We start from the raw sequence: 26,161 nt of genomic DNA on the forward strand, positions 1-26,161 counted from the left end.
ATTTTCCTGATTTTTTTTTATTGATTTTTCTACCGTTATTGGGGACTTCGTCCCTATATTAAGATTCCATTTAGCTTCCTTTCATTTTTTATTTTTTATTTTGATGATTTTGTTTCATAGAAAACTGTCTAAAAGATACAATTAAAATGATATCTGAAATAAACAGAATACAGGATATCAGTCAGGTTGTTGTCTCTTTGACACACTCCCCTTTTCCATTCTCAATTTTAACTTTAACAGCATATGGTCTAGATAGTCAAATAGCAGCTTTTGTGCATATGTAAAAGTGGTTTATTCCCAACATTTTGTGTGTTATTAGTCAGTTATTAGGGTTTTTTTAGTTGTTGGTAATTTGTGTGGTCTTTTGTGCTGCCCAATATTTTAGGGGCTTCCTGATATTGAATATTTCTTTGCCTTATATAAATCAAAACAGAATACAAATTGTTTATGTTTTATTTTTGTGCCTTTATGCATGTCAAAATTTAAACAAATATATCAATACAAAGAAGAAAGAATAGTTCAATTCTGTGTTCAAAATCATAAATAAACTCATGATTGTTGTTAACATCAAATTCACATTCCTTTAAAAAAATTTACCCCTGTTCTTCACATATTATCAATTGAACTAGTATATGTTTATAGCCAAACTTAAGAGAAAAAAAACTTTATGAGGAAATATGAAAATTAAAAAAAAGCTGTCGCTTAAATCAATTCTTCTGTTGTCAGGTTAAAGAAAGCAAAAACTTTGTGTCTTATGTATAAAGTAGAGATCCATCAAAACAAGATAATTCCAAACATTGAAAAGAAATTAGTTCATTTTGAATTTTGAAAAACTGCACCTTAGAATTACTATTCATAGACCTATAATTTTATTTGCAGGTTTTCAAAGGATGAAACATAAGGAGAAAAAGCAATATGTTTACCTTACATGTTTTGTAGTTTTGTTTAACATGTTCAATCAATTTACAAAACTGTTATTCTGATAACATAAAAAGACTTATTTTCTCAATAATAGAATCAGGAGAAACGATATTTTTATATTTACAGTAAACAATACCTTTAAAGAAATGTACAACTATAAAGAATAAATAATTTCATTGCAAAGAAGTTGATTTTACAAAATTTAAAGAGAGAGAAAAACCCACATCTTTTATAATCTTAATACATTTGTCTTCCACACACATATACACACCAATTATTCTTAAAGGAAGACCATTCAAAGTTAATATTTCCAGAGTTAATTTAGAGACAATTTTTGTGTTACCAAGCTTCTAAAATGTGCATCTAAAATAAAGATTCAATATTTCTTAAAAAATATTTTGCCTTCAGCTGACATGTTTTCAACATACTTATCAATCAAAATATAACATCAAACAAATCCTATTCAATTTTTTTGAAAAATACATTTTACTTGTTAATTCAACAACACATTATACACTAGAGTAAAGGGAGTTTCTTCAATGATCAAGTTCTTTTTAACAAAATATTCACTATTAATAAAACATTACTGATGAACTTTTTTGACTTCATCTCTATGACACCATAACTTTATAATCTGATAAATAGCAAATATTAAATATTACATCTTAATGCAACTTTCGATTCTTTATGCAGTTTATACAATAGTGAAAACAATAATGCTGGCAGTTATTTTGTCTTCTATTAATAAAATATGAAAATAAAAAGAAGCAAGCAGTTAAGTCATTTCATTTAAATGTGACAAGCAAAAAACAAGAAAAAAAAACAAAGGCTAAAAAATAACAGATGAAGACAAACCAAGCCTAAATATCAACATATGTAATAAAACATTGAATGAATGTCCCTAACCGTGACGATGAATACATGATAATGATATAGGTATATACAAATAAATTATCAATGTACAATGTCTATTATAAATGTGATCTGATAAAAATTTACTTATATATATGTTATAAGATTCCAGATGATAAATTAAAATCAATCATCATATTTTGTGAGGTTTTCCCTTTTCTTAAATCAACTTCTGTGTAAATATTGTTATAACGACAGATCTTTTAGCTTTGAAATTGGTTTCATGATCAGTTGAAACCATAAATAATTTTAAACCTTAAAAATATTCAAATTTTCTGAAATTCTATTTATTTATGGAACTGAAATCACAAATTATTAAGTCTTAAGATACTTTAATAACTAAAATTCACAAAATAACCGATATTCATGATATATAAATATCGTTATCATATTTTGCAGTAATACATTTGACACCAGATTGTAGATAGAAAACTATTGTACTCCTTCCTTTCTAACACCCAATCACAATAAGAGAAGGGACCATGGCAAGGCATGATTATAAAACAAATGAAAGCTACAGAGATCACAACCAATTATCGCATTATTGTTAATTCACATTATCATTGATCTATATCTATCATATATATATATATTGTTATTTCACATTATATCGGTAAATTTTTCATCTTTCATTACTTTCAATTTTTTTCTTAATCATTTCACTGAATTTAACAATGAAATAATCCTAAGAACTATATCTCATACTACATTGTACAGAAAAACTGTGAATTAAAAGGTTGTTTTTTTCCATCAGAAAATTCCTATGATTATCTCCCTTATGACTAAATTCTTTAAGCCTGTAGCGTTTATATTCTTTAACTCTCTAAATATAAAGTTCTTACTGATTTTCAACTACATTTGTACTACATTACCACCAATTTCTTTACGGTGGTACATAACACTACAGAGAGATAACTCTGAAAAATCAGTTCGACGTTTTAATATCATTCTATAGTTAGGAAATGTTTAGCGTCTCAATGATCATAATAAGTGTTAGTCAAACTGCTCTATATCAAATGAATTTTCCAATAAAGTGTGTGATTCAATTTTGTTTAATCTTTTTTTTTTGTCAAAGGGTCAAAGTGAATATTTAGTCAAAATTCTTTGAAAATTAAAGCAGCCTAATTAATTTTAGTCCAGGTGTTTGGTACCATCTTTAACATTATTGAGACTACAAATCATAATCAGACATTGAAAACTGATATGAATCGACAGCTCTGTAATAGTTCTTTCTAGTAACATCACTATAATTCTACCATATAACAAACTAATGATACAAATATAAACAAACATAACTGAGTATAACAATTAACATGAGGCAGAGTTTTCTTATAATATTGCAACTGTCTCCATTGTGTAACAAAAATAACAAAAAAAACACAATTATGGTTTTATCCTATATACTAAACTAATTCTAACAGTCAGCAGTTATTAACAGAAAACTTATCACTACACCAAATTTCTGGGTTAAATTATTTTATATTGTTAACCTCACAGTCATTTTTGAACTTCAGAGTGCCAAAAACAATAAGATAATCCCCAGCTGTTTCTTGAAGGTCATTAAGAACTTTTTTCCATGACATACAAGTAGTGATTTCTGGACGTTTAATACATGTGTTATCCCCAATTAACTACATTTTTTCCATTTTGTGGTGGAAATATGGGTAATTCTTCCATTAAATAACAAACAATTAGAAATAAATGTACCTGAAATATGCAAGATAGATAAATAGCATACAAAAATCTTTTACTTTATTGGAAAAAAATTAACAGTTTTTACATCAACTCAAACCAAATAAAAAAGTGAACAGAACTTTCAATGTTATACCCCCATTTGAAAGATTTTACAAATTCCATGCTTTGCTATGGGGAAACTCCCAGAAATCATTCTGATAAAAATAAACTGTTGACACATAGATATACCTCTACTGTATGTTATTTTGATAATACAATGTATAATGCAAATGTTGAAATCAAAATGGCAGTACCTTAATATGTGCCCTATGCAAATTATTCAGGGTCAATGAACAATGATCAAAGATGCAACACCAAATAATCTCTGTGGAAATGAGAAAGGAATGCTCTTTACATCTGTATACAAAATATTATTGACTTCTCAAAAGTGGTTTCATTTAAATTGACCTAAACAAAATTTTAACAATGCAAATGTTAACTATGCAAAAGTTTCAAAGCCAATGGACCATAAATTAGATGGCAAGGCCAATTAATCTCCATTGTTATGAGATGTGCAATCCTACTATCATTACAGTATTACCAAATATTTTTGACCTACCACTTCTTAAGCTGACCAAATCATAAACCCATGCATTGTTGACAATGCAGCCAACAGCACACCTTACTCTGGCCTCAGCAATTTGTTTGAGTGAGACAAAATGTTAGTGAACAATGCCATAAGGTTCTCACTGGCACATATATTTATTCATATCAGACTGATCAGACTGACATAATATATGGCCCCACAAGAAGAATAAAATAAAATTAGCACTATCCTGTATTAGCAATATACTGCACATTTCTCAATTTAGATCAAATTCTTTCACTGAGGCAATATTAAGTTAGGATATAACTTTTATACATTCAAGTATTTAATTATCACAAAATTGAAAATATGTCCAAGGTATTTAACTTTAAAGCTTAAAAAATCAAACTCTGGCAAGAAGACATTTATCTTAATATCATTCATTAACCGGGAAGCAGAGATCAGGAATGAAATTCATGGTTTTAGTAGCAACTTTAAAATTATGTACAGGTTTCCAGTTTGGTGTTGACTTTTTTAAAATGCAACATAAATATAATGAGTTTTAAAACACCAAACAGTTACTGTAACTGAAAATACATTCAACACAAGTCCAAATCATACACAGAATAAAAATTAAACCTAAAATCTGATGTGTGAATGTCATTTTACATGAATGTCATCATACAGGTATCTTGGCTCCTTGTTGTGGTGGTACGGAACCTCCTCTGCTTATTCTTTTAGCTCTGCTGTAAAATAAAACAAAGATAAAATAAAATGTAATGTGATGATTATTTTTATTAAAAGTTTAACAAAATAAATGTTTAAATTTATAAGAATATACAATCTATATAATATGTTGATGACCTTATAATAGTAAATTATATTAATATAGATTACTAATACTGGTAGTGTAAGTGATGGCATAGTGAGGTAAAATCTATTTAAAATACAGTAAATCAACTAAAATAAAAAGAAAGACAGAAATTAGGAGGGAACCTAAATCAAATTGGAGGCATAAACATAAAATATAAAATTCAACAAACCACTATCCTATTTTTTTCTAATTGCAAAAAGTCATTCAAAATTTAACTACACATGAAGATCAAGTCTTTCTTTTCTATGTGAAACATAATTTTCTTACCAGCCCAGGTCGAAATATATCTTCTAATGCCAATTATTTTGAATATGTCATCTTTTTTTTTATTTCTTCACCTTACAAGAAAATTTACAGAAAACTATATTTTAAATCAATTAAAAATTCTATTAATTGATGACACCAACACATGACATGAAGGAGATGATAATCAAGCATTGTTCAGTGCTATATCAGAAGATCTACTGTAAGGTACTATTGCATGATACTAGCCAGCTACTAGAAGGTGTAAGGCTAAATTCTAATTAAACAGGAAAATGCAAATGGAAAAATTGATACCTTATTTAAAACTTATTCATTAATTCTGATAGTCATTTGTTTTCATGAAATTTATACTCTCTCTTACATTATCAAAATCGTTTATATTTTTTCCTTATAGATATACCCAAATGTAACTGTACAACGCTTAATTTATATATTTTTTAAATTTAATGTCAGACTTAATTTTATTTTATTACATCCAACAAAAGCAAGTAAAAATCAGTATTTCAATACATACTTATCATATTTGATTGCACAATGTCTTGAATGAGGTCCAAGTAGATCATCAACATAATATAATGGATTAAAACAAAATTGGCTAACATACAGTCAAGTTATTTATTCTATACATAGATTCTTTCATGCTCAAGATACCATGGTTCAAATATTTTCCTAAAAATGTGTTTTCAAAATAGTCACCTCATTACTTGCAGAAAAAAAACTCTTTATGAAAATACCTCCAACTATTGCAAAGTAGAGTATCCACTTACAATCCCACTAAATCAAAATTTCATTAATATTTGATAAAAAAAACTTGAAATCAAAATTCATTGAAACTCTGGCTAAGCAATGGATGACATTTGATGAAGAATGGGTGCAAGACTCAACCTAGAAAGTACTTGAAAGCTTTTATTTGCAATAGTGTGTTGTGACATGGATCTAGGACTTTGAAAAATTCAATATGATCCATGATCTCTAAATGGCCAGGCATATGACAATGTTTGATTGACTTGAGGTTTATTGTGACAACAAGCTTGTATCATTGATGTCATATTGGAGCCTTTGACCATTAAATTTTTCTTAACAGATTAGAGCTCTCCCCATAACCATGTACAAAATATTGTTTGGAGAAAATTGGATACAAATCTGGAAATATACTGAGCATACTAGCTTTAGCCTTGCATGGCCTAGACTCTAACCTTCCAGAATTTATAGGATTCAAGTTTGATCAATTGATAATGAAAAGCAAGGTACAAATTTTAATAAGTTACAAGATTAAACCTCTTTAGTATCTTAAAGTACCTTATGGATTGACAACATATAACACATGAATAGAGGTTCCTATTGTTATATCTTTTATGCAAGGGGATCATTAGATGACTGTAAATTTTGTTAAGTGCAATTATATTTTGTTGATGTTATTTACTTAAGAATCTACCTTGAGCCTGTTCAAAACAGTGTTGCAAACCAACAAAAAATGAATAAGAAGTAAAATTCAACATCAAAAACTAATATTTTAACTTTTTGACAAAAATTTTCTTCATAGATAAATTCTTATATTTTGCTATTTTTTCAAATTATTCAAAAACACTCGTTAACATGTGCATGATTGATATGGAAAGGGGGAAGTAATTATACCAGAAAGGGAGAAATAATTATACCCAAACTTTCAAATGGAGCAGATTATGAGGAGAGCTCCATTTAACAACAGCCTGGATACGAACTGTGGTGAAAATAAGAAATTACAGAGTTATTTTTTTTAACTTTTTTGTTGATATACATGTATGTACTAACTCAACGATTTTTCTTAAATCAAAAACTTTACTATGCAAACAAAAACTATATATTATGTGAACCATTGCATGGCATAAAATATATTAGATTAGAATCAGCTATGGACATTCAATGCTGCAAAATTGTTCACAAAAAGATCAAAATTTGAATAAATTAAAATCATATAAAAACTACTTATCTATATACTTATGCTTCTGTAGAATAACTTAAAATAATAAAGACAAAAAATTATCTAAATGTGTGTAATTATTTGAAATAATAAAAAAAAATATCTATTTTTCTTGTCAAATCAAGCTATATATTTAAGGCAAGGGTGTAAGACAACAGAAAGCATTGGAAAAGTGGAGATATTCACCTTGATCTAGTTCCATGCATATAATTATCTGACCTAAATATATAAATAAGGCTAAAGTTCATTTATAGTTCACACAACTATTTTATGACCTATTTTAGCTTGCAATATTTTGTTGCCTTTATTTTTAGACAAACTTTAATATTAACAAATTATAATTGTCTTTTCAAAGTTTGTATTATAATTATAAATGAACTATGGTGTAATTTCAATAGCTTAAACTCATCCTTTAAATGAAGCATAATACAGCTAAAACATTTAGTGCTACACAACTGTATTTCAATAGATTTACCTGAATTTACTTCAAAGAAGGACCTTTACAGTTATCAAATGTTTAAAATCTAAGAAATTCAAAAAAGAAAAGAAATTACTGGTAAACAAAATAAATGGAAGATCAAGTTTAAGCTATCAACTACAACAAATAAATAATAAATCTTTAAATATTTTATAAAATGAAATTTCTACATGCATTTCTGAAACAAAATATTGATACCAAGCTTGATATATATGGGATTTAGATAGGTTATAATAAATCAGAAAATGGATATGTATTTTTAATGACAGGTTTTCTGTAGCATGAATAGATTTCATAAACATTATGGTATTGTTCTACACTTGTAGCTGCTTGTTTAGCTGTACATGTTATTCTATATCTCAAACTTTAGTAATGTCATACCTGTTCAACTAAACATGAGTTATGTTATGCTTCATTTTTTTAGCTGTTCACCTAATTAAGATGACTCAAGACATCAATGAAGTTTATCAAAATTTACAACATTACAAAGCAGTGCTACTACAAGTTTTAGAATTTTAAGCAGACAGAAATACTGTGAAAGTAATTTTATCTAAAAATAAAAGGTTCATCGATTCTGAGGTATGTAAAGTATAACAATATGAATTGAAAAATTCTTAAACCTAATGTTTTCAACACTTTTTGGGTTATTTTTGAATAAAATTACTTTCATAGTATGATGATTAAATAATGGTCAGTTGTAATATGATTTTCTAATTTTTATTTACAATGTTAAATAGTGGTGGTTTCTATCAGCATTTCATTATTAACATCAGCACAAATGTGCAACACATGTTAAGGGCAGAACAGATCTACAATCACTAAAAGATTATTTTGACATGAATGAGTAGCAATCTGTGTCTCTCAAAAATACATGTTGTAGTTATATCATGCCTGGAAGAAAAAATACCTTTTCAATGACCTATTTTATGACCTTCAATATCAACTGCTGCTACATCCTTGAACACTGGAAAATTTTCAGTACAATTACACTTTTATAGATAACATAAAACCCCATTTTAATTGCAAGTTACCAAAACCAAAAAATGGAATAAATAGATCAATAGAACAAGAAAAAATCTGTAGTGTGTGCATTATGCAAACATTGTATCCAAAAAGTATAATTAAATACATGTATGGTTTTTTAAACTTCAGTGCAAAAAGAATTGGAAGGGGAATTTAACTTTAAGATTGCAATGATTTTAGGGCTGTACATTCTATGAAAAAAACTGTCCGAATGAAAAGGTGTACTGAATGCACGAAATGTCAACAATACATAGATAGTTGAGTCATTAGAAAGCAAGTTCTCCAATTTCATATTGAATAAGCATGGTGTTTCGTGTGGAAAAGAAAGTAATTCTTATGCTCCCAATTAATAACTTAATAGATTATTAAAATCCAATTTCAACGAAAATAGTAGATTGATGTACAATTGAAATTGGAATGGTTTTCAACTCTGAATTCTTCCCATTTTAGAGAAAGATCTTTAGATCAATTTAGATTGATTTAATTAGATTTTAAAGGAGTTCTACTGATGTATACAAATATAATATTCAATTATGTTGTTAATTCAAAATATGAATAGCAATGATTTAAAATGATACATGCAATGAAATGTGTAAAAATGTTTAGCCATATCTGCACAGTTGAACAAATACAAGTGTATATAAGAGCTGTGCTTTTTGTGTAGAATACATAATTCTTGCAGAACATAGTAAAACAGGAATTTAAAATTGTCCTGGTATTAAAGGATTCCTGAGGCGTCAATAAAATGAAATTCTCATAAAATTTAACACATGTGAAATATTCTGCAAATAAAATACTGAAAAACACCTAATTTGTACAATGAAAATAGAGATATCAAACGAAATCAGAAAAAAGTTATATGACTTGAAAATATCTCATAAAACAGTACGCTTGTTAACTACAAACCTTGGTGAATTTGAGTTTGGACCTGCAGACTTCTTTTCTCTTGGCGGATCTTTTACAAAATTTCTACATGAAGCTAATTTTGTCTCTAATGCCTGATAAATATATATAAAGATCTTTAGAAATTCATATTCCTAACAATACATTTAAACTCAATAAATTGTTAACATCTGAAATTGCAAGGATCAAATTCACAGTTAATGTTAGTTGTTTTAAAATAATGAGAATTTAAAGACAAAAATGGTTTATTCCAGATATATTGCATGTAGAGGGTCTCAAATCAATTCAAATTTAAATTTTGACTGGTTTTGGTGCTTGGTATTATTTATTTCCTACTACTTGCTTAAACAAATAAAGGAAAATAATCAAATAAAAGGAAATTAAAGCTGACATTCCAAGTGCAATAAATGTAGCATTGGAGATTCAGAATTCGATGTGTACATTTGTTCATACAATCTTGCATAATATAAATCATCAAAACAATGAAAAAGTAGATTGCAGTATAAAATTGATACAATAATTGAACCAAAATGCATGTGTTATCTTGTTAAGCATATCCCCACTTGTATGGTTTCAGAAAACCGGAAGTGGGTGTCTGGCAGAACAGAAAAGCATACACTGTACAACTGTTGAACTGCTGACCACACAGGAAGTTTTTCTATTGTGCGATTTTTTTAATACAAGAGAGATGATAGTATATCGAATTTCAAAGTATTTGTAAATAGGAAGAAGGTATCTGCCAGATATTAAAAGTGATATATTTTCATCATATCTTTATATGAATTTGGTTTTCTTTTTATTGTTGGTGCATTTTTCAGGTGCAGTTCTATACACAAGTTAAAACCTACTCCAACTTTGCGTAACAAATCCCCGACTATATTTAATGCTGAGATTCTGGCTGATGGTGTTAGTGGTGTACTACCATTGGTTGTTGGAGGAAGACCTGCAAATCAAAGAAAATGTTTATTATTTGTAAGCATCTGCTTGTCTTTAGGCAATTAATATAATGTAGGGAATCCCTTATCAAAATAAATTTGCCATTGTCTGTTTAAAGCGTATGTTTTAAATGAAGAATGTCCTACATTGGGTTGGTAATCCATTGCTTTTTAGGTGTAATACCACCAAATCATGGTACGTCACATCCGGTTGCATAAGAAAGTATGCCTAAAAAAATATTCCCTTGAATTTGACAGTTGTAGAAAATTAACCCTGCATTTCAATGCACTTAAAAATTTTCTGAGTTGTAAATATGTATGTTGGATGTCTGATAGCCTCATTCTTTTTTTATTTGATGGTCTTATAAAATATTTTGGAACGTTAAGGTTACATAGTTACCAAAGCAGGTAACCAGTAAATAACAGTGTAAAAATTTTGTTGTTTACTTCCAGTGATGGTTACTTTCTTATATGCAATGAAATGTAGTGTGAAATTTTCACTGTATCACTGGAAAGGATTAAACGTTACACATGCAAAGTATTTCTTAGGTTGAAAAAAAGGTAAATACTGTACAATTTTTTTAAAAGTGCCAATTTAACAAAGGCTAATAGGGAAAAATCAATGGTGGTATTACACCTTTATCTAAATATAATTAAAATTTTAGATTGTGACAAGGGAGATAACTCACCTGTCTATGTACTTTCTGTCACTTTCTAAAATTTAAAGTCTTGAAATGTATCATGGGAGACCAATTATCTTTCACTTAAAAGAAAAATGTCTTCAACAGAGAATTTATTGTTCCCTACCTATATGAATAAAGACACGAAGGGAGATAATTTTACCTACAGGGGTTTCAGATGCACAAGTCGCGCAAAGTCTGAAACTGTAGGTACAAGATGCAGTTTTCATTACCAACAAAGTTTAATATACTGATAACTCACTAATTATCATGGATACTTAAGTGTTTTGACCTTTTCTGCAATCAATTTTTGTGTTTTTCTTGTTTCCCTGAAGTATTTAAATAGTAGAAGATTCAAGCATTATATATTCAGAGCAAATTATTTTTTGAGATTATTTTTCAACCCACAAAATATTGAGAAAACTCTTGAAAATTAATTTGTTTTCAGTTTCTCAAATAGAATTTCTTTAAAACTAACGAACTATTCCTTTTGTCAAGTAGCAAGGGAGATAATTTACCTTTCATTGGAGGTGTTTTAAAAGACTGAGATGTTATTATGCCACTATCTACTAATTTATTCGAGTCTATAGACCCAGTTGGCGTGGTAACTGTGCCATCTTCAGATTCATTCTTCACAACCTCTCCACCAAATGCTTTCTTTACACCAAGTTCTTGCTTCAAATCTGAAAAAAATTTGCATAAAATTATTCAAATCTGTGAAATTAATAAGGTGAATCATAGTGCTTTTAGAAGCTGTGGATTTTTAATGATATGGACATCTATCCTTCATACTCAATTTTCTTTGTAAATCCTAAGTATGTATTCAAACAGCAACAAGTGGTTCTCATTAAAAAAAAAAAGAAGGTATTCCATGCACCATACATAGGTAAATTATACATTTGGTTCTGTTCATGATTTAGGCATTTGATGGAATATTTAAATCTTTGATGTCTTATCAATTCACTTTTCATTTCATGAAGGAATGCTCTTTACCATCAGGCGTCAACCTGTTAGTGTCAAATTGGTTAACTATTTATTGTGATTCTTCAGAGGTCTCAAATAATTATCAATACAGATATATTTGGAAAGAATTGAATAATTTTTGTCAAATCAGTCATTTTTTTTATCATGCTTTCATAGTACAGTGAACTTGGCTTACAAAATCAAATGTTTCCCAAGAGATAAAGGGACCCTTTCCTTTGATTCATCTTGTAACAATACAAAGTCAAGGTTTTTAAACTTTTAAAGTTTTAAAACAAAATATTCAGTCATTTTTTTTTTTATTGTAATAAGGAGAATTTACATTTTATCGTGCTTTCATATTTTCTAATACAGTGAACTTGGTTTACAAAATCATATGTTTCCCAAGAGATAAAGTGGACCATTCCTTTAGTTTAGTTTAAACATATTTATTTATAGTGGATTGGGAAACAAGTTTTACAACTTATATTAATCCCTTTCCACTTTGTGGGTGCGAGTGCTGCCTTGTAGCGGCATTAGCCTACTCTTTTTCGAAATCTACAAGGGTGTCTTTAACGTGCAAGAGATATGGCTCTCTCTTAACACGGGTCAGCCATTTATCATCCCCGTCCGACGGACTATCATCGTTTCCTCAAGACCATACTCGCAAATGGTGTCAAGGGAGAGCCGAAAATTTAGTTCCTGAAATTTTCATCCCAAACGGGAATCGAACCAGGAACCTTTGTGTTAGTAGTCCGATGCGCTAACCACTACACCACGGACCATTCCTTTGATTCAACTTGTAACAATACAAAGTCAAGGTTTAAGTTTTGAAACAAAATATTCAGGAGAAATGCTCAGGTTTTTTCCCCAGAAGAATAAAACTTTATAAAAGTTACCTCTAGTTTCATCTTTTAATCTTTGTACAGTTTCTGCTAAACATTCTTTTTCTTCTACTTCGCTTTGTAGGAAAACATTGACTTCTAGGGCCTGAAAATTATATTATAACATGTTATATAAAACTTAAATGATCCTTTAGTATAAATATGACCTGCATTTAAGTATGCAGATTTATAATATATGGTTGATGGTGGTTAACACCCCTTTCAGCACTATTGGGTAAAATATAATGTGGGGCAAGTTTTTATTGGTGACAGAAGTTTCATGGCTAAAGTATAATGTGGGGCAAGTTTTTATTGGTGACAGAAGTTTCATGGCGGAAGTATAATGTGGGGCAAGTTTTTATTGGTGACAGAAGTTTCATGGCTAAAGTATAATGTGGGACAAGTTTTTATTAGTGACAGAAGTTTCATGGCTAAAGTATAATGTGGGGCAAGTTTTTATTAGTGACAGAAGTTTCATGGCTAAAGTATAATGTGGGGCAAGTTTTTATTAGTGACAGAAGCTTCATTGACTGGAGAGAATCATGACAATCAGTAGGAAAACTGTCAATCCTTGTTACTAACAAGAATGTGTCCAAAGTACACGGATGCCCCACTGGCACTATCATTTTCCATATTCCATGGACAGTGAAATGAGTCAAAAGTCTTATTTGGCTTTAAAATTAAAAAGGTCATATCATAGGCACTAAGTGTACTAAGTCTCAAGTCGATTGGACTTCAGCTTCATCAAAAACTATCTTGACCAAAAACCTTAACCTGAAATTCCCACTTTCATTTTCAATGTTCAGTGGACCGTGAAATTGGGGTCAAAAGACTAGTTTGGCTTAAAAATTAGAAAGATCATATCATAAGCATCAAGTGTACTAAGTGTCAAGTTGATTGGAATTCAGCTTCATCAAAAACTACCTTGACCAAAAACTTTAACTTGAAACTCCCACTTTCATTGTCTATGTTCAGTTGACCGTGAAATTGGGGTCAAAAGTCTAATTTGGCTTTCAAATTAAAAAGATCAAATCATAAGCAACATGTATACTAAGTTGCAAGTTGATTGGACTTGAGCTTCATCCAAAACTACCTTGACCAAAAACTTTTAACCTGTGGACGAACGAACGAACTAATGGACAGACGGACAAACGAACGGAGCAACAGACCAGAAAACATAATGCTCCTCTACTATCGTAGATGGGGCATACAAATTTAAAAATTACCGTAAAGCAGGTTATTTTTCGCAGAGTGTCAATTTTCAAGATCAGAACAAAATCACCAAAATAAATCCCACCGACTTAAATTTACAAATGCAAAGGTATTGATAAAAGTTTTGAATACGCAAAAATATTTTGTATACCTAATTCAATGGAAATCGCAAAATTTTACACCCCTGAAAATAACCCCCTATACAGTTTTGTGTTGTTTTTATTTTTGCGAAAAATGCAATAGGATTATAATCAAAATAATTTAAACTCGCATTTTGAAAATTTTGTTTTTAATAAACATAATTTTTCTCATTATCCCAAAATTTATAATCGCATTTTAGTCTAAAATGACAAAATCGCAATAATAAATGCACACAATAGTTTCAGAAATTACAGTAATTAAGATTGAAGTCAAAGTCATCTTTCATGTATGGGGTCCAAACTCACAACCTAAGTGTTGATAGGCTAGTATTACAGTAAATTGAGTACATAAACCACTCAGCCTCTGAGACCCCTCAACGAGATATGAACATTACTGCAAATTCTTAGAAGGATCCATCTGATTTGAGAGCATGTTAAAAATTGATGCATCAAACTAATATGAGTTGAATTGATTAAAAGGTAGATTTCTATCATTAGCTAAAAGATAATCCAATATACAAAAAAAATAAACAAAGAACTTTCGAAGTACCACTTGTTTCTTAATTACCAATGAAACAAGATGAGTTTTTTTAGTGAATTTCTGCACATCAAAAGACTATTTACATACAAATTCATAAAAATTAACATACACGATTGTTGAAACCAGTAATATTATGATGACCTTATTTTGGTTTTTATAATTAGAATTCATGAAGACATGGGATATAATTACCAGTTCAGAAAAAATATCATATTCTAACCTACCTAAATATGTTCAAATACAAAATATATTACCAATCAATTAAATTCAATTTATCACGTATATAAATGATAACAAACCTGGTTAAGTCTCCCTTCGAAATCTTCTAACGATACAACTGTAGCCCTGCAAAATATGCACACATAATATTACAGATAAATTGTCCATAAAAACTTTAATACCAGATTTGTCACCTTTAACCTTAAGTTTGCAATTGGCATAGCAAAATTCATTAACTATGAAGTATCTTTTCATGTTAAGAAAATTCTGATGCATGAATGCATAAAAAAGGTTGCCATAGTAAATATTCCGACAAAATAAGGACATGGTTAGCACAAAGAATGGCATTACATCACATCCATTTGGGTTTTTTTCATTTGTTACATTATAACAAGTTGGTAAATGCTTGTCAACTGATGCTTCTTTTACTCTTTATACTGTAAAATCAAATTGACAAATAGGGATAAAAATTACTATTTCAAAGAGCAAGAAACGTCATTTGAAAAAACAAACCTTTTGGCCCTTTCTAAATCATCATTTGTCTGTTCTAATTCTCGTATGTATTTTTGTAGTTCATCTTTGAAAGCTGTTGTTTCAGCTAATTCATCTTCAAGTTCTGTAATTCTTTTATGACTCCCTGACTGTTGATGGCCTAATTTCTCCTGAAATTTACAGAGGAAATCATTTAAAATATTTGATGACCACTTATTTTTTAAATTGTCAGAGACTGTTGCTATGTTTGATATGAATTTGATAAAAAACAGGGAAAATTTGTACATGAATGTGGCAAGAAAAGTACATGTGAGATTGCTAATGATGCAATTTTCCCTATAATTAATGTTTCCAAGGGGAATTACTCTTTTTAAAATAGTTGATTGGCACTGATTTTATAATATGTCCTAGACATTGCTGATATAATACTACAATATAAGTTTGCTTGGGGAAAATAAATGAAGAATGTTTCTGAGGACATGAATGCCCTTGCTAAAGCATTAAAAATGGGACAGAGGGAAGGATAGAGTCTCATTGGAAACACTTAATACCCCATTGCTATGATTGGGGCAAACAAATTAACTTTCAACAAGAGTGCACAAGCTGAAATGTCTCGCCTTCTTTACTAATCATAGATATTATGTTGATAGACCAAATATAAAGCTTTATTACAACTGTCACATAAACTCAACATTAACCAAGAAAACAAAACATTGATCAATGAACCATGAAAATGAGGTCAAGGTCAGATGAACCATGCAAGGTTGACATGTACAGCTAACAATTCCTCAATACAACAAATATAGTTGACTTATTGCTTATAAATTCAGAAAAACAGGCCAAAACACAAGAACTTAACACTGAGCAATAAGCCGTGAAAATGAGGTCAAGGTCAAATAAAACCTGCGTAACAGACATATAGATCATAAAATATTTCCATACACCAAATATAGTTGACCTAATGCATAAAGTATTAGAAAAATAGACCAAAACTCAAAAACTTAACTTTGACCACTGAACCATGAAAATGAGGCCAAGGTCAGATGACATCTGTCAGCTAGACATGTATAACTTACAATCATTCCATACACCAAATATAGAAGACCTATTGCATATACATGTAGTATAAGAAAAACAGACCAAAATACAAAAACTTAACTATAACCACTGAACAATGAAAATGAGGTCAAGGTCAGATGACACCTGCCAGTTGGACATGTACACCTTACAGTCCTTCCATACACCGAATATACTAGACCTATTGCTCATAGTATCTGAGATATGGACTTGACCACCAAAACTTAACCTTGTTCACTGATCCATGAATTGAGGTCGAGGTCAAGTGAAAACTGTCTGACAGGCATGAGGACCTTGCAAGGTACACACATACCAAATACAGTTTTCCAATTACATATAACAAGAGAGAATTTAACATTAAAAAAAATCTTAACTTTTTTGCAAGTAGTCACTGAACCGTGCAAATGAAGTCAAGGACATTGGACATGTGACTGACGGAAAGTTTGTAACATGAGGCATCTATATACAAAGTATGAAGCATCCAGGTCTTCTAACTTCTAAAATATAAAGCTTTTAAGAAGTTAGCTAACACCGCTGCCGGATCACTATCCCTATGTCGAGCTTTCTGCTTGCAGGCTCAACAAAAATGTCTCTTCCATCAGCTCCGAATTATCAAAATAACAAAATGATATGACAATATTTTTTTTCTATGAGGGAAACCAATCTGAGTATGCACTTTAAATATCTGTGTTTTTTCATTTTCTGGAAAATCAAAATTGGAAATTAGGTAAATTTTCAGGCAACCCATTTAGTTAAAATTAGAATGATTAAAAGAATAATCCATTATTAAAATCATCAACAAATTGTCATATCTGGTTTTTACCCTGTATGTTCGCACACCCTTTGTACACAATTTTGAAGTAAGCTATTGACTTCTCTGAATATATCAAAATGCAGTGCACTTTGCCATTTTTTTCTAATGACAAGATGACAATACTTGAAGGCCTTCCTGTAGTGTTCTGTTTTTAGAACTATAGTCAGATTTTTTATTTACAAGAATTTATTTACTCTATTTTGAAATACTTTATCAGGGATGGAACCAGGATTTTTAAAGGGGGCACAATTCCATAAAATGATATAATAATTGTTTATTGACAATCAAAGGGTCTTATGCCTTAAACTTTTATGCTATGCCTCAATACCCCCCCCCCCTTTTAAACCACCATTGGACCCAAAACTGATTATCATCTTCTGCATAAATATACATTGATATATAATACAATAAAGAAATCTAATAGTTTTATCAAGCACAATTTTCAATGTAAAGTAAAAAAAAATCTATTTTCCTTTTATAAGACTTGTTTCATTGGCCCAACTTTGAATTGAACTTTCAGTATAAGTTCAATAAAAAAAGTTTTGTATGTGTTTTAAGTGTGACTAGGGAACCCTGAACTTTTATACATTAAAAAAATTACAAAGGAATAAAAGCATATTACATCAGTAACAGCTTTTATACGTCTAATCTTGATAAGCAGGGATATAAAAAGCAGAAACTTGTTTTCCTCTCTTATTTCCACGTAGCTTTTTCTGCTTTTCTGTGATAGTCACAATTAATTGTATTCTCTGTGCTCAATTATGTTGATTAAACAATAAAATGTATTGATTTTCAATTACAAAACATCTTTAATTTATTTTTTATACAAAAGCACCTCATAAAAATCAATAAACTTTCCATAAAATATATAATTTGAATTGTAAATTATTTAGGTATTGATTAATCAGCATCTGTTTCAAGGGTTGACCTGTTCATGAGAATGACTAATAATTCTATTTATATATACAGTGATTAACGCTTATATTTATGTCCCCTCAAAAAATCATAAATGCTCTGAAAACATGCATGCAGGGAAAAATGCACTTTCTATGGGTATATATTATATATCTGTATATAAACTCTTGAAGGTCCTTTTAGACAAATTCTGAAAAACTTTGTCATAAAAAGTTTATTTAAAAAAGTTGTTCACATGATGTTGTTAATGTAATGTACATACATAATGTATATACTTGTCATTTTAATAAAGGGTGTGTTGTATAAGTAGTAAATAACATATACATGTATAACACATGTTTACTAATAGCAATCATTTATACAAATAATGGTTCATATTGACATACTTCATTTGATACATGTAATTACTAATTATTTATGCCAGACCCATGTTCCTGTAAATATTAACAATTTATAACTTAGTACAGCATATTTAGTAACTTAAAATTTAAAAATTCTAAACAACAAACAATCAATCACTAGTGAAATTTTGACCTTGTAAGCTTATGGTATATACAATGTATATGAATATATTGTTGTCTCATTGGCAAATATACCACATCTTTTTATTTTATATTCACCCCAGGATTTGTTGCTGGTGCTATGTGGATGCAGTATAACATGTTATTGTATAGCAATATAATATTTCCCACAGAAAGTAACCAACAGTTAGCGTGCAATAAATTCCAATATTGCACTAGTGCAATAAATCTTCAAAATTCATGACGTCATCAATGTCAAAATCTTATTTAAAACCAATTTTTACTTTCAAATATTATTTTGCTATACAATAAAATGGTAATTGCATGAATATTGGGGAATATTGTCCCTCGTAGAACATATATTGCACTTGCAAGCTCGTGCAATATAAATTTCTACTCGGGACAATGTTTCCCAATATTCATGCAATAACCCTATATTACTGTGCTAATAATATACATGTGTACATGCATGCCCTTATTATTAACAGTTAAGTTTTTCCTTATCAGAGAGAGCTGTGTTGTCTCCATGGCAATCATACCACATCTTCTTATTTTCATATGTTACGTAATAGAACTTACTACCCTTCTGTATAATACTTACACGTAAAGCTTCATTCTCTGTCATAAATTTATTTTTTTGACTTTCATTGTCTTTGTTTTTGGTTTCTAGCTGTTCCAATTGTGCTTCTAACTCTAGCTCTAACTCCCTGCTACTGATCTGAAATTCTTCTAATTCTTCTTTTGTTTCTTCCAAACTGAAATGGATAACACAATAAAATTCAAATTTTGTTAAGTTGAAATAAATCTTTTATTTATATAATTTTTAGAGAAAGCAAAACATGTTTGTCTTCAGATTTTAATTTGTTTTATTATAATATTAATCCCAATATGTATTACAACTTAATTATTATTACATGTACAAACTGCCTAATCTAAACCTTAATTTTGTATAAAAATCAATGGATCTTTATCACTTGTGTTATATTATAATGTCAACCCCATCTAAGGATTCTTTTTAGTTCCTGTTCACAATATTACATGTTAAGCATTTAAGCTAGTAAAGGGTATATTTTCAAAAACAATCATTCACAACTTATAAAATACACAGCAACATTTAGTTAGAGGGAGACATTTAGTGAAAAAAGGACATTAAAATTTGATGTCTTATTTACTTAAAAGATAGAGTACTTATGTACATTATGGAACAATACATATCTGAGGGGCTTGCTTGTGCAAGTTGCTTTAGCGGAGCAACATTTCAGCTTTTTTCCATAATAGAATAGTACCTCTTTCCTCCATTGAAATTTTTGTTTTGCATACTTCATTCGCATAGGATTTTTCAACAAAATATTGAAAATATGCTTTGAAGTATTAATGCATTGTGAAAAACAAATATTCCATCAAATGAATTTTAGTCAAATATTATTATGAATATCCTTTTCATTTTCAATACAAATTTTATTAAGTCTGATGCAGACACTTTTAGTCAAAGCGTTTCAACTGAGGTACTACACAGGCGTCAAAAGGAGTCATTATGGAGTAAAGGGGGTGGCGTCAATAGGCCTCATTATGGAGGAAAGGGTTAACGTCAAAATTCACTTTCTTCATCAAGGTCAATGTACCTTCAAAACATATCTGATGTGTATAATTTGCAAGTGGTTGTTTGTTAAGAAAAATTTCAGCCCCTATCCAATATACAATTGAAAACCTTTTTCCAAGTCAAAATTTACTTTCATCAAGGTGAATGTCCCTGGAAGTTTCTTGTAAGATTATTATTAATCTTATCTAATCCTGATTATGATAGCAGCATGACATATTTGTCACTGAACATTAACCAAACAAAAGATAGACATCTGTAAATTAATTAAGTAAAAAGTTTGCAAATCATTGTTGACATTATGATTCATAATAAATGTATCAGGATCTTACACACAGTCAAAAGTTCTAATAGTTATGTAACACAAAATTACAGATAACCAGTAGCTACATGTTACCTAACAACTTTTTTTTCAGTATCAATACTTTTATTTTACGTATACTTATTAGCATTTTTAAAGGAAAACACTGGATATGCAACAACTTGGTTTGTATTACACTATTATTATAAACTTAAGGGGTTGATTACATATATACACAACTAATCTAGGTATATCACAGGTGGAGGATTAAAGTTGAACTTTCAAATAGTTTAAAGGTACCGATCACAGAGACAGAAATTCATTTAATGTAACTATAACACATCTGGATGGAAAACTTCTCATATTCAACAATTGACAATTGCAAGCACTTAAACAAAACTTAAACTCGAAATCTAAGTCAAGAAAATATATTCACAGCCAGTGTCAAAGATCTGCCTTATTCCTTTTACAATCTGTTTTTAAACAGAAATAAACTGACTTCATTGCTATTACTCACTCAGTGTACAAAAATAACTCAACATGAAAGGTGGCATTATCTAAATGTTAAACCTGTGATGCAAAAATATTGTACTACATTATCAGCTCATCCCAAATCATGATTTTGTTTCTTCTACACACCTATACACATTCATAGCTAATGGCCCACTCATATCAATTTAAGTTTGTATTTCTATGACCTGCCCTTGTTAATTTCAAAATGCAGTAAAAAAATCAAAAGATTCACTTCATACATTCTATTTGTCAGTGGCGGGGCCAGGAAATTTTCATAAGGGTGTTGCCCACTGACTGCATAAGATTGGGGCCTGCTCCAGTCATGCTTCAATGATTCCCTAAATAATCAACCAAGTTATTCCCACAAAATGGGGGGGGAGGGGGGAGACACCCTGGAAAACCATCTAAATCCACCTCTGTTGACAAGCTATATTTGAAAAAGCATTTGATTCATACAGTTGTTTATTTTTAGATAAACACATAGTCAATGAAACCTTAGTACATTGTAAACAATTAAGACATGTTCTAAGACAAATAACTTTTTTCTTTGATATGAAATGAATACAATTATAAAGTTGATTTCACTTGAATTATAAAGTTGATTTCACTTGAGGAAAAATATTTTGAAAAACAATAGAATAACCTTTTCTTTTGTGACATTGAAAACAAATAAGATTTGTTTCCTTTTTTCTTTTGTGACATTCTAATCAATGAAGTTCTTGTTCATTGATTTTAATATCTGATCAAATATGAAACAAAAGACATTTAAATCTTTGACTTAAAAAGTAATCCAATTTTAAATAATTCATTTAATATTTTAATATGTTTAATATCTATATATATACAAAAAGTCCTGTTGTACATGTATTTATTTGTTTAGTCTGATTGTAAGATATTTGACAAGAATGCTTACTGACTGTATTGATATTCTTCTTTAAATGTTTATGTTATCAAGGTGTCAAGGGGTTTATATTTGAACATGAACAGTTTAACCACATCAAGTATCTATTTTTCATTTCATCAGTTGGTTTTCATATAAACATATATCACACATTTTGTGCAAGCATCAAATGAATGATAATGATCGATATTTCAGAAATTCAAAACATTAAACTTCAAGAAAAGATGTGTACACTAAAATGTCTTATCTGCTGAAATATTGGAATCATTAGAAAGAGCATAATCTTCTAAGAAGTAAAACAGCATACTTCCACAAGAAAAACAAAGGAAGTTACTGGTAACTAACAGGGTCTAAAAGATATAAATTATAAGATGATGGGTTGTAAATCAACCTACTTCACAACACTTCAGGTATGGTTTTTAGTAGAAAACACATATATATATAGCTACTGTGAAGTGTAAAGGTACCAAAATAAATAGACATTTCTTAAGTCATTTTTAAACTAACCAAATTTGAGACTTGCGCTTTTTCTAATATCAAAATCTGAGAAAAAAGTCTGAATACAAGAAATATATATGTACATGTACAATAATAATGAGTTATATTGTACATGTGCATTTACATGATTATTTTCAGTAACAATATATTCATTTGAGTAACTTTTCCTTTTTCTGGCATCAGCAAATGGAACTGACCTTATAATCTTCCTTTAATATACATTTAAACAATTTTCAAATATTTGTTTATTTATGTATTTAACATGTTTAACATCCATCCCTGGCAGTATTTTTACTTCATTCCTTTTTTCATAAATTATCAAATTGCATGTGTGCACTTTCACCTATAATCATTTTTCTGTGTGAAGCTCAATATAATAAATATGCTTAAAGGCTTTGTTGCACCTGTCTAGATGATTAATCTACAGCATAAATGTTTGTTCAACTAATTTACAAAACTTGTAAATACGTGTAACAAGTAATACCATTAGTATTCTTTGGTAGGTACATGTATCATGCATATGAGAGTTTGTTCATTAGAATTTTGAATTTAGAAATTAAAAACTTTTTTAGTATGGGTATGAATTTTAAATGTTAGGGTTAGACTGACACTTATTAGGGTATAACGTAGGCATGGCACAAATGTACGGAAATCCTTAACACAAAATTGTTTTGCATATTTCTAAATTGTGTGTTTTGTTATGATACATTGTACAACACCAAAAACTAAAATGTTATCTTCTCTCAACCAATACATGTATCATGTGTATATACCAAATGATAAAATGTTTTATAGATGTTAAAACAGATTTTTTTATGTACAGTACATGATTTGTATTTTGATAACAATTTCATTGTAAGAAAACAAAAGATTAAGTCAGAACCTAGCCAGGGGTCATCTGGGTGAAAAATCAGTCCACTGTAACTTACATTTTTTTTGTACAATACAATTGCCAGTTGTGCCATTTCATTAATCTTAACTTCTCCTTTAAATGCTGTAGTACTACATGATGTACTGTCAGTACAATGAAATTATTATGAACTTTAATTATCTACATGGTCCTTTGTCATGTTGGAACTAAGAAAGATGTGCAATTAATCTGAGGATTTTCAATTTGCAAAAGATACAAATTCTACATGTACAAAACATACATGACACATAGATATAAGAAGACTGACAATGAGACAACTCTCCATCCAAAGTGCTGAAGTCATAATTTGTAAAAGACTTCAATTTAAATTTAAGTAAACCATTTTAGGTCATAATACGGTTGTCAACACAGAGCATTGGCTCACACTGAACAGCAACCTATAAATTACGTTTGGGTCATGTGTTACATGTAGTAACTTTATTTTGTCAACAAGACTATGAAGACATACATGTACAATGTATTGAGATCAAAATGTTATGGATATTTGTCATGTCTGGATATTTATTGTAAGAAAGAATTGAATTTAGTGGACAGTTGCATAGACTTACATTTTTTGTACATCATTTAATATAAATGTACATTTTGAACATGTTGAACAATGATTTAGAAATACATTTTGTTTGTTGCATGGACAGATTTCTTGCAATATTTTAGTAATAATAAACTTTTTTATAAAATGGCAGGAGTGTGGAAATATTTGTTATGAGCACTTGTCCCTGTGCAAGGAAAACTGTAAATTTTACTTGTCTGGAAAATAGTTGCTTGCCCTGACGGTCCATATGATTATTGAAGTATTTTATTGTTAGCTTATACATTTACATGTACATTGTAATTTGTATATGATTCTTAGAACTGTTTTGCATCACAAACAAATGAAATCCATTTGTTTATAATGTGTTAAATTTAGCAAAGTAGGAAATGGGTTAACATCAAAACCCAACAGCAAACCAACCAAATCAAATGACATGTCAAGACCACACCAATTTTATTTCTTGTTCTACAGATTTTTCAATAAAAAAATTGTGGAGAGCAAGCGATTTGAAAATTTTCATAAAAATAAAATAAATTTACAATTTTTTCAGGCGAAGCTTGAAAAGTAAAGGCAAGCAATTATATTTTTTTTGTAAACATAAACTCATAACTATAGGTTCTGACAATTGTGAATACTTATCAAAACAAGATGGTATAAAACTTGATTTAACACTTGTGTTTTGACATTTCTTTCCTAACTCAAAAACTTTATCAACTGCCAAGTGCTTTTTCACCTGTTCACAGCAACATGCAATGCCTACTTTGAATTATGACTTTTTGTTTCAGGCAACCATTAATGTTAAATTCAATGTTCGGTGCGCGGGGTGACTTTGGGTTTGGGTTTGAGCTATTCGTAAATGTGTGTACATTCATTTTTTGTTTGTTATATTGTTCAAAACAGACATGACAGGGCTTAAGCTTTGGCCCACACCAAACAACAAGCTATAATGGACCACAAATGTTAAACAACCCAAACAGTAAAACCAACGACCTAATATATAAACAAACAGAGAAATACCTACATGTATGAACCACACCAACGAAGTTTTCTTCAGCCGACAAATAATATTGCAGTTGAAGGCAACCACTTCTCCTTCTAAATACTTTGTTTTAATAACGAACATCCGACAGCAATATTTGTTGACTTTGATAATAAGTCTGTGTTCATGGTGTAAATGCCTGAAACAGTTTAAAGGGCCCCATTTGATGTTGACTAAAACGTTCTTCATCTTTTTAATGTTTATAAAAATATGATGTGGGGAAAAGACATGAATAGATTTTACAAGTGGGGTGATTTAATTTACCAGTTTGGGGAAAAAAAATTAAAAGTGGGTCGAGTTGGTGAAAAAGTGCCAGTGGGGCAAGTTGTCCTGCTTCCATATCAAATAGCACATATGTATCATAGCTCTACATTATGGCATGCTAATATGATTTTATTCTTACTCTTGTTTAAATTTTTCCGCAGTTTTCCTCCAGTAGTCTCTTTCATCTTCAACAGATGCAAATCTTTTGCTATCGTCCATCTTATAACAGTTATAAGTTATGACCTATAAATACTGTTGTTCATGTACCACAATTGTTTTAATTCTCACATGGAAAATATAACATCAATGAAATGATAATTAGTCACTGAAATTTCTATCTGTTCACATGTCAAAACATTTTACGTTGTTTGTATTGGTTTATAAAAAAAATAATTAAAAACTGCGAGGATGTTAGATTTGGTACTGTCAGAGTGATGTTTGTAGAACTATTCAAATTAACATTATCATTTCCTTTTCGTTAATTTGAAAGAATATCAATGACAACTTTTGAAAACTTCTTTGATGGAGACTTAATTCCCAGTTAACATAAATTGATTTGCTAAATGTTTCGCATTCTTCCAACGAAGAAACCGGAAACTG

At 29.6% G+C, this 26,161-nt stretch overlaps 1 protein-coding gene across 4 annotated transcripts; it reads right to left on the bottom strand.

Moving 5' to 3' along the window:
* Window positions 1-435: 435 nt before the first annotated feature.
* LOC134725521 (nuclear distribution protein nudE homolog 1-like) lies at window positions 436-26,161 on the bottom strand. 4 transcript variants are annotated; one of them, XM_063589403.1, is made up of 10 exons: window positions 25,701-26,161; window positions 19,587-19,740; window positions 15,680-15,828; window positions 15,247-15,292; window positions 13,070-13,160; window positions 11,729-11,893; window positions 10,444-10,538; window positions 9,599-9,690; window positions 7,378-7,410; window positions 436-4,839 (listed from the first exon to the last, which is right to left on the bottom strand). In XM_063589403.1, exons 1-10 carry the CDS (start codon window positions 25,778-25,780, stop codon window positions 4,773-4,775), a joined length of 972 nt encoding a protein of 323 aa, XP_063445473.1. In that variant the 5' UTR covers window positions 25,781-26,161; the 3' UTR covers window positions 436-4,772. The 4 variants fall into 4 exon arrangements, with proteins under 4 accessions (XP_063445473.1, XP_063445475.1, XP_063445474.1 ...); XM_063589406.1 differs by lacking the exon at window positions 7,378-7,410 and adding an exon at window positions 8,577-8,633 and having other exon boundaries at window positions 4,772-4,839; XM_063589405.1 differs by lacking the exon at window positions 7,378-7,410 and having other exon boundaries at window positions 436-4,836.

The sequence above is a fragment of the Mytilus trossulus genome, chromosome 7 (assembly GCF_036588685.1).
Source record: "Mytilus trossulus isolate FHL-02 chromosome 7, PNRI_Mtr1.1.1.hap1, whole genome shotgun sequence".
Lineage (NCBI taxonomy): Eukaryota > Metazoa > Mollusca > Bivalvia > Mytilida > Mytilidae > Mytilus > Mytilus trossulus.

Excerpts from the sequence above, each read along its gene's own strand:
- LOC134725521 (XM_063589403.1), bottom strand. The coding sequence starts at position 25,780 with ATGGACGATAGCAAAAGATTTGCATCTGTTGAAGATGAAAGAGACTAC. Across the intron at positions 13,161-15,246 it reads TCGAAGGGAGACTTAACCAG|GCCCTAGAAGTCAATGTTTT; the intron begins GTTTGTTATCAT and ends TATAATTTTCAG. Across the intron at positions 11,894-13,069 it reads ATTAAAAGATGAAACTAGAG|ATTTGAAGCAAGAACTTGGT; the intron begins GTAACTTTTATA and ends AATTTTTTTCAG.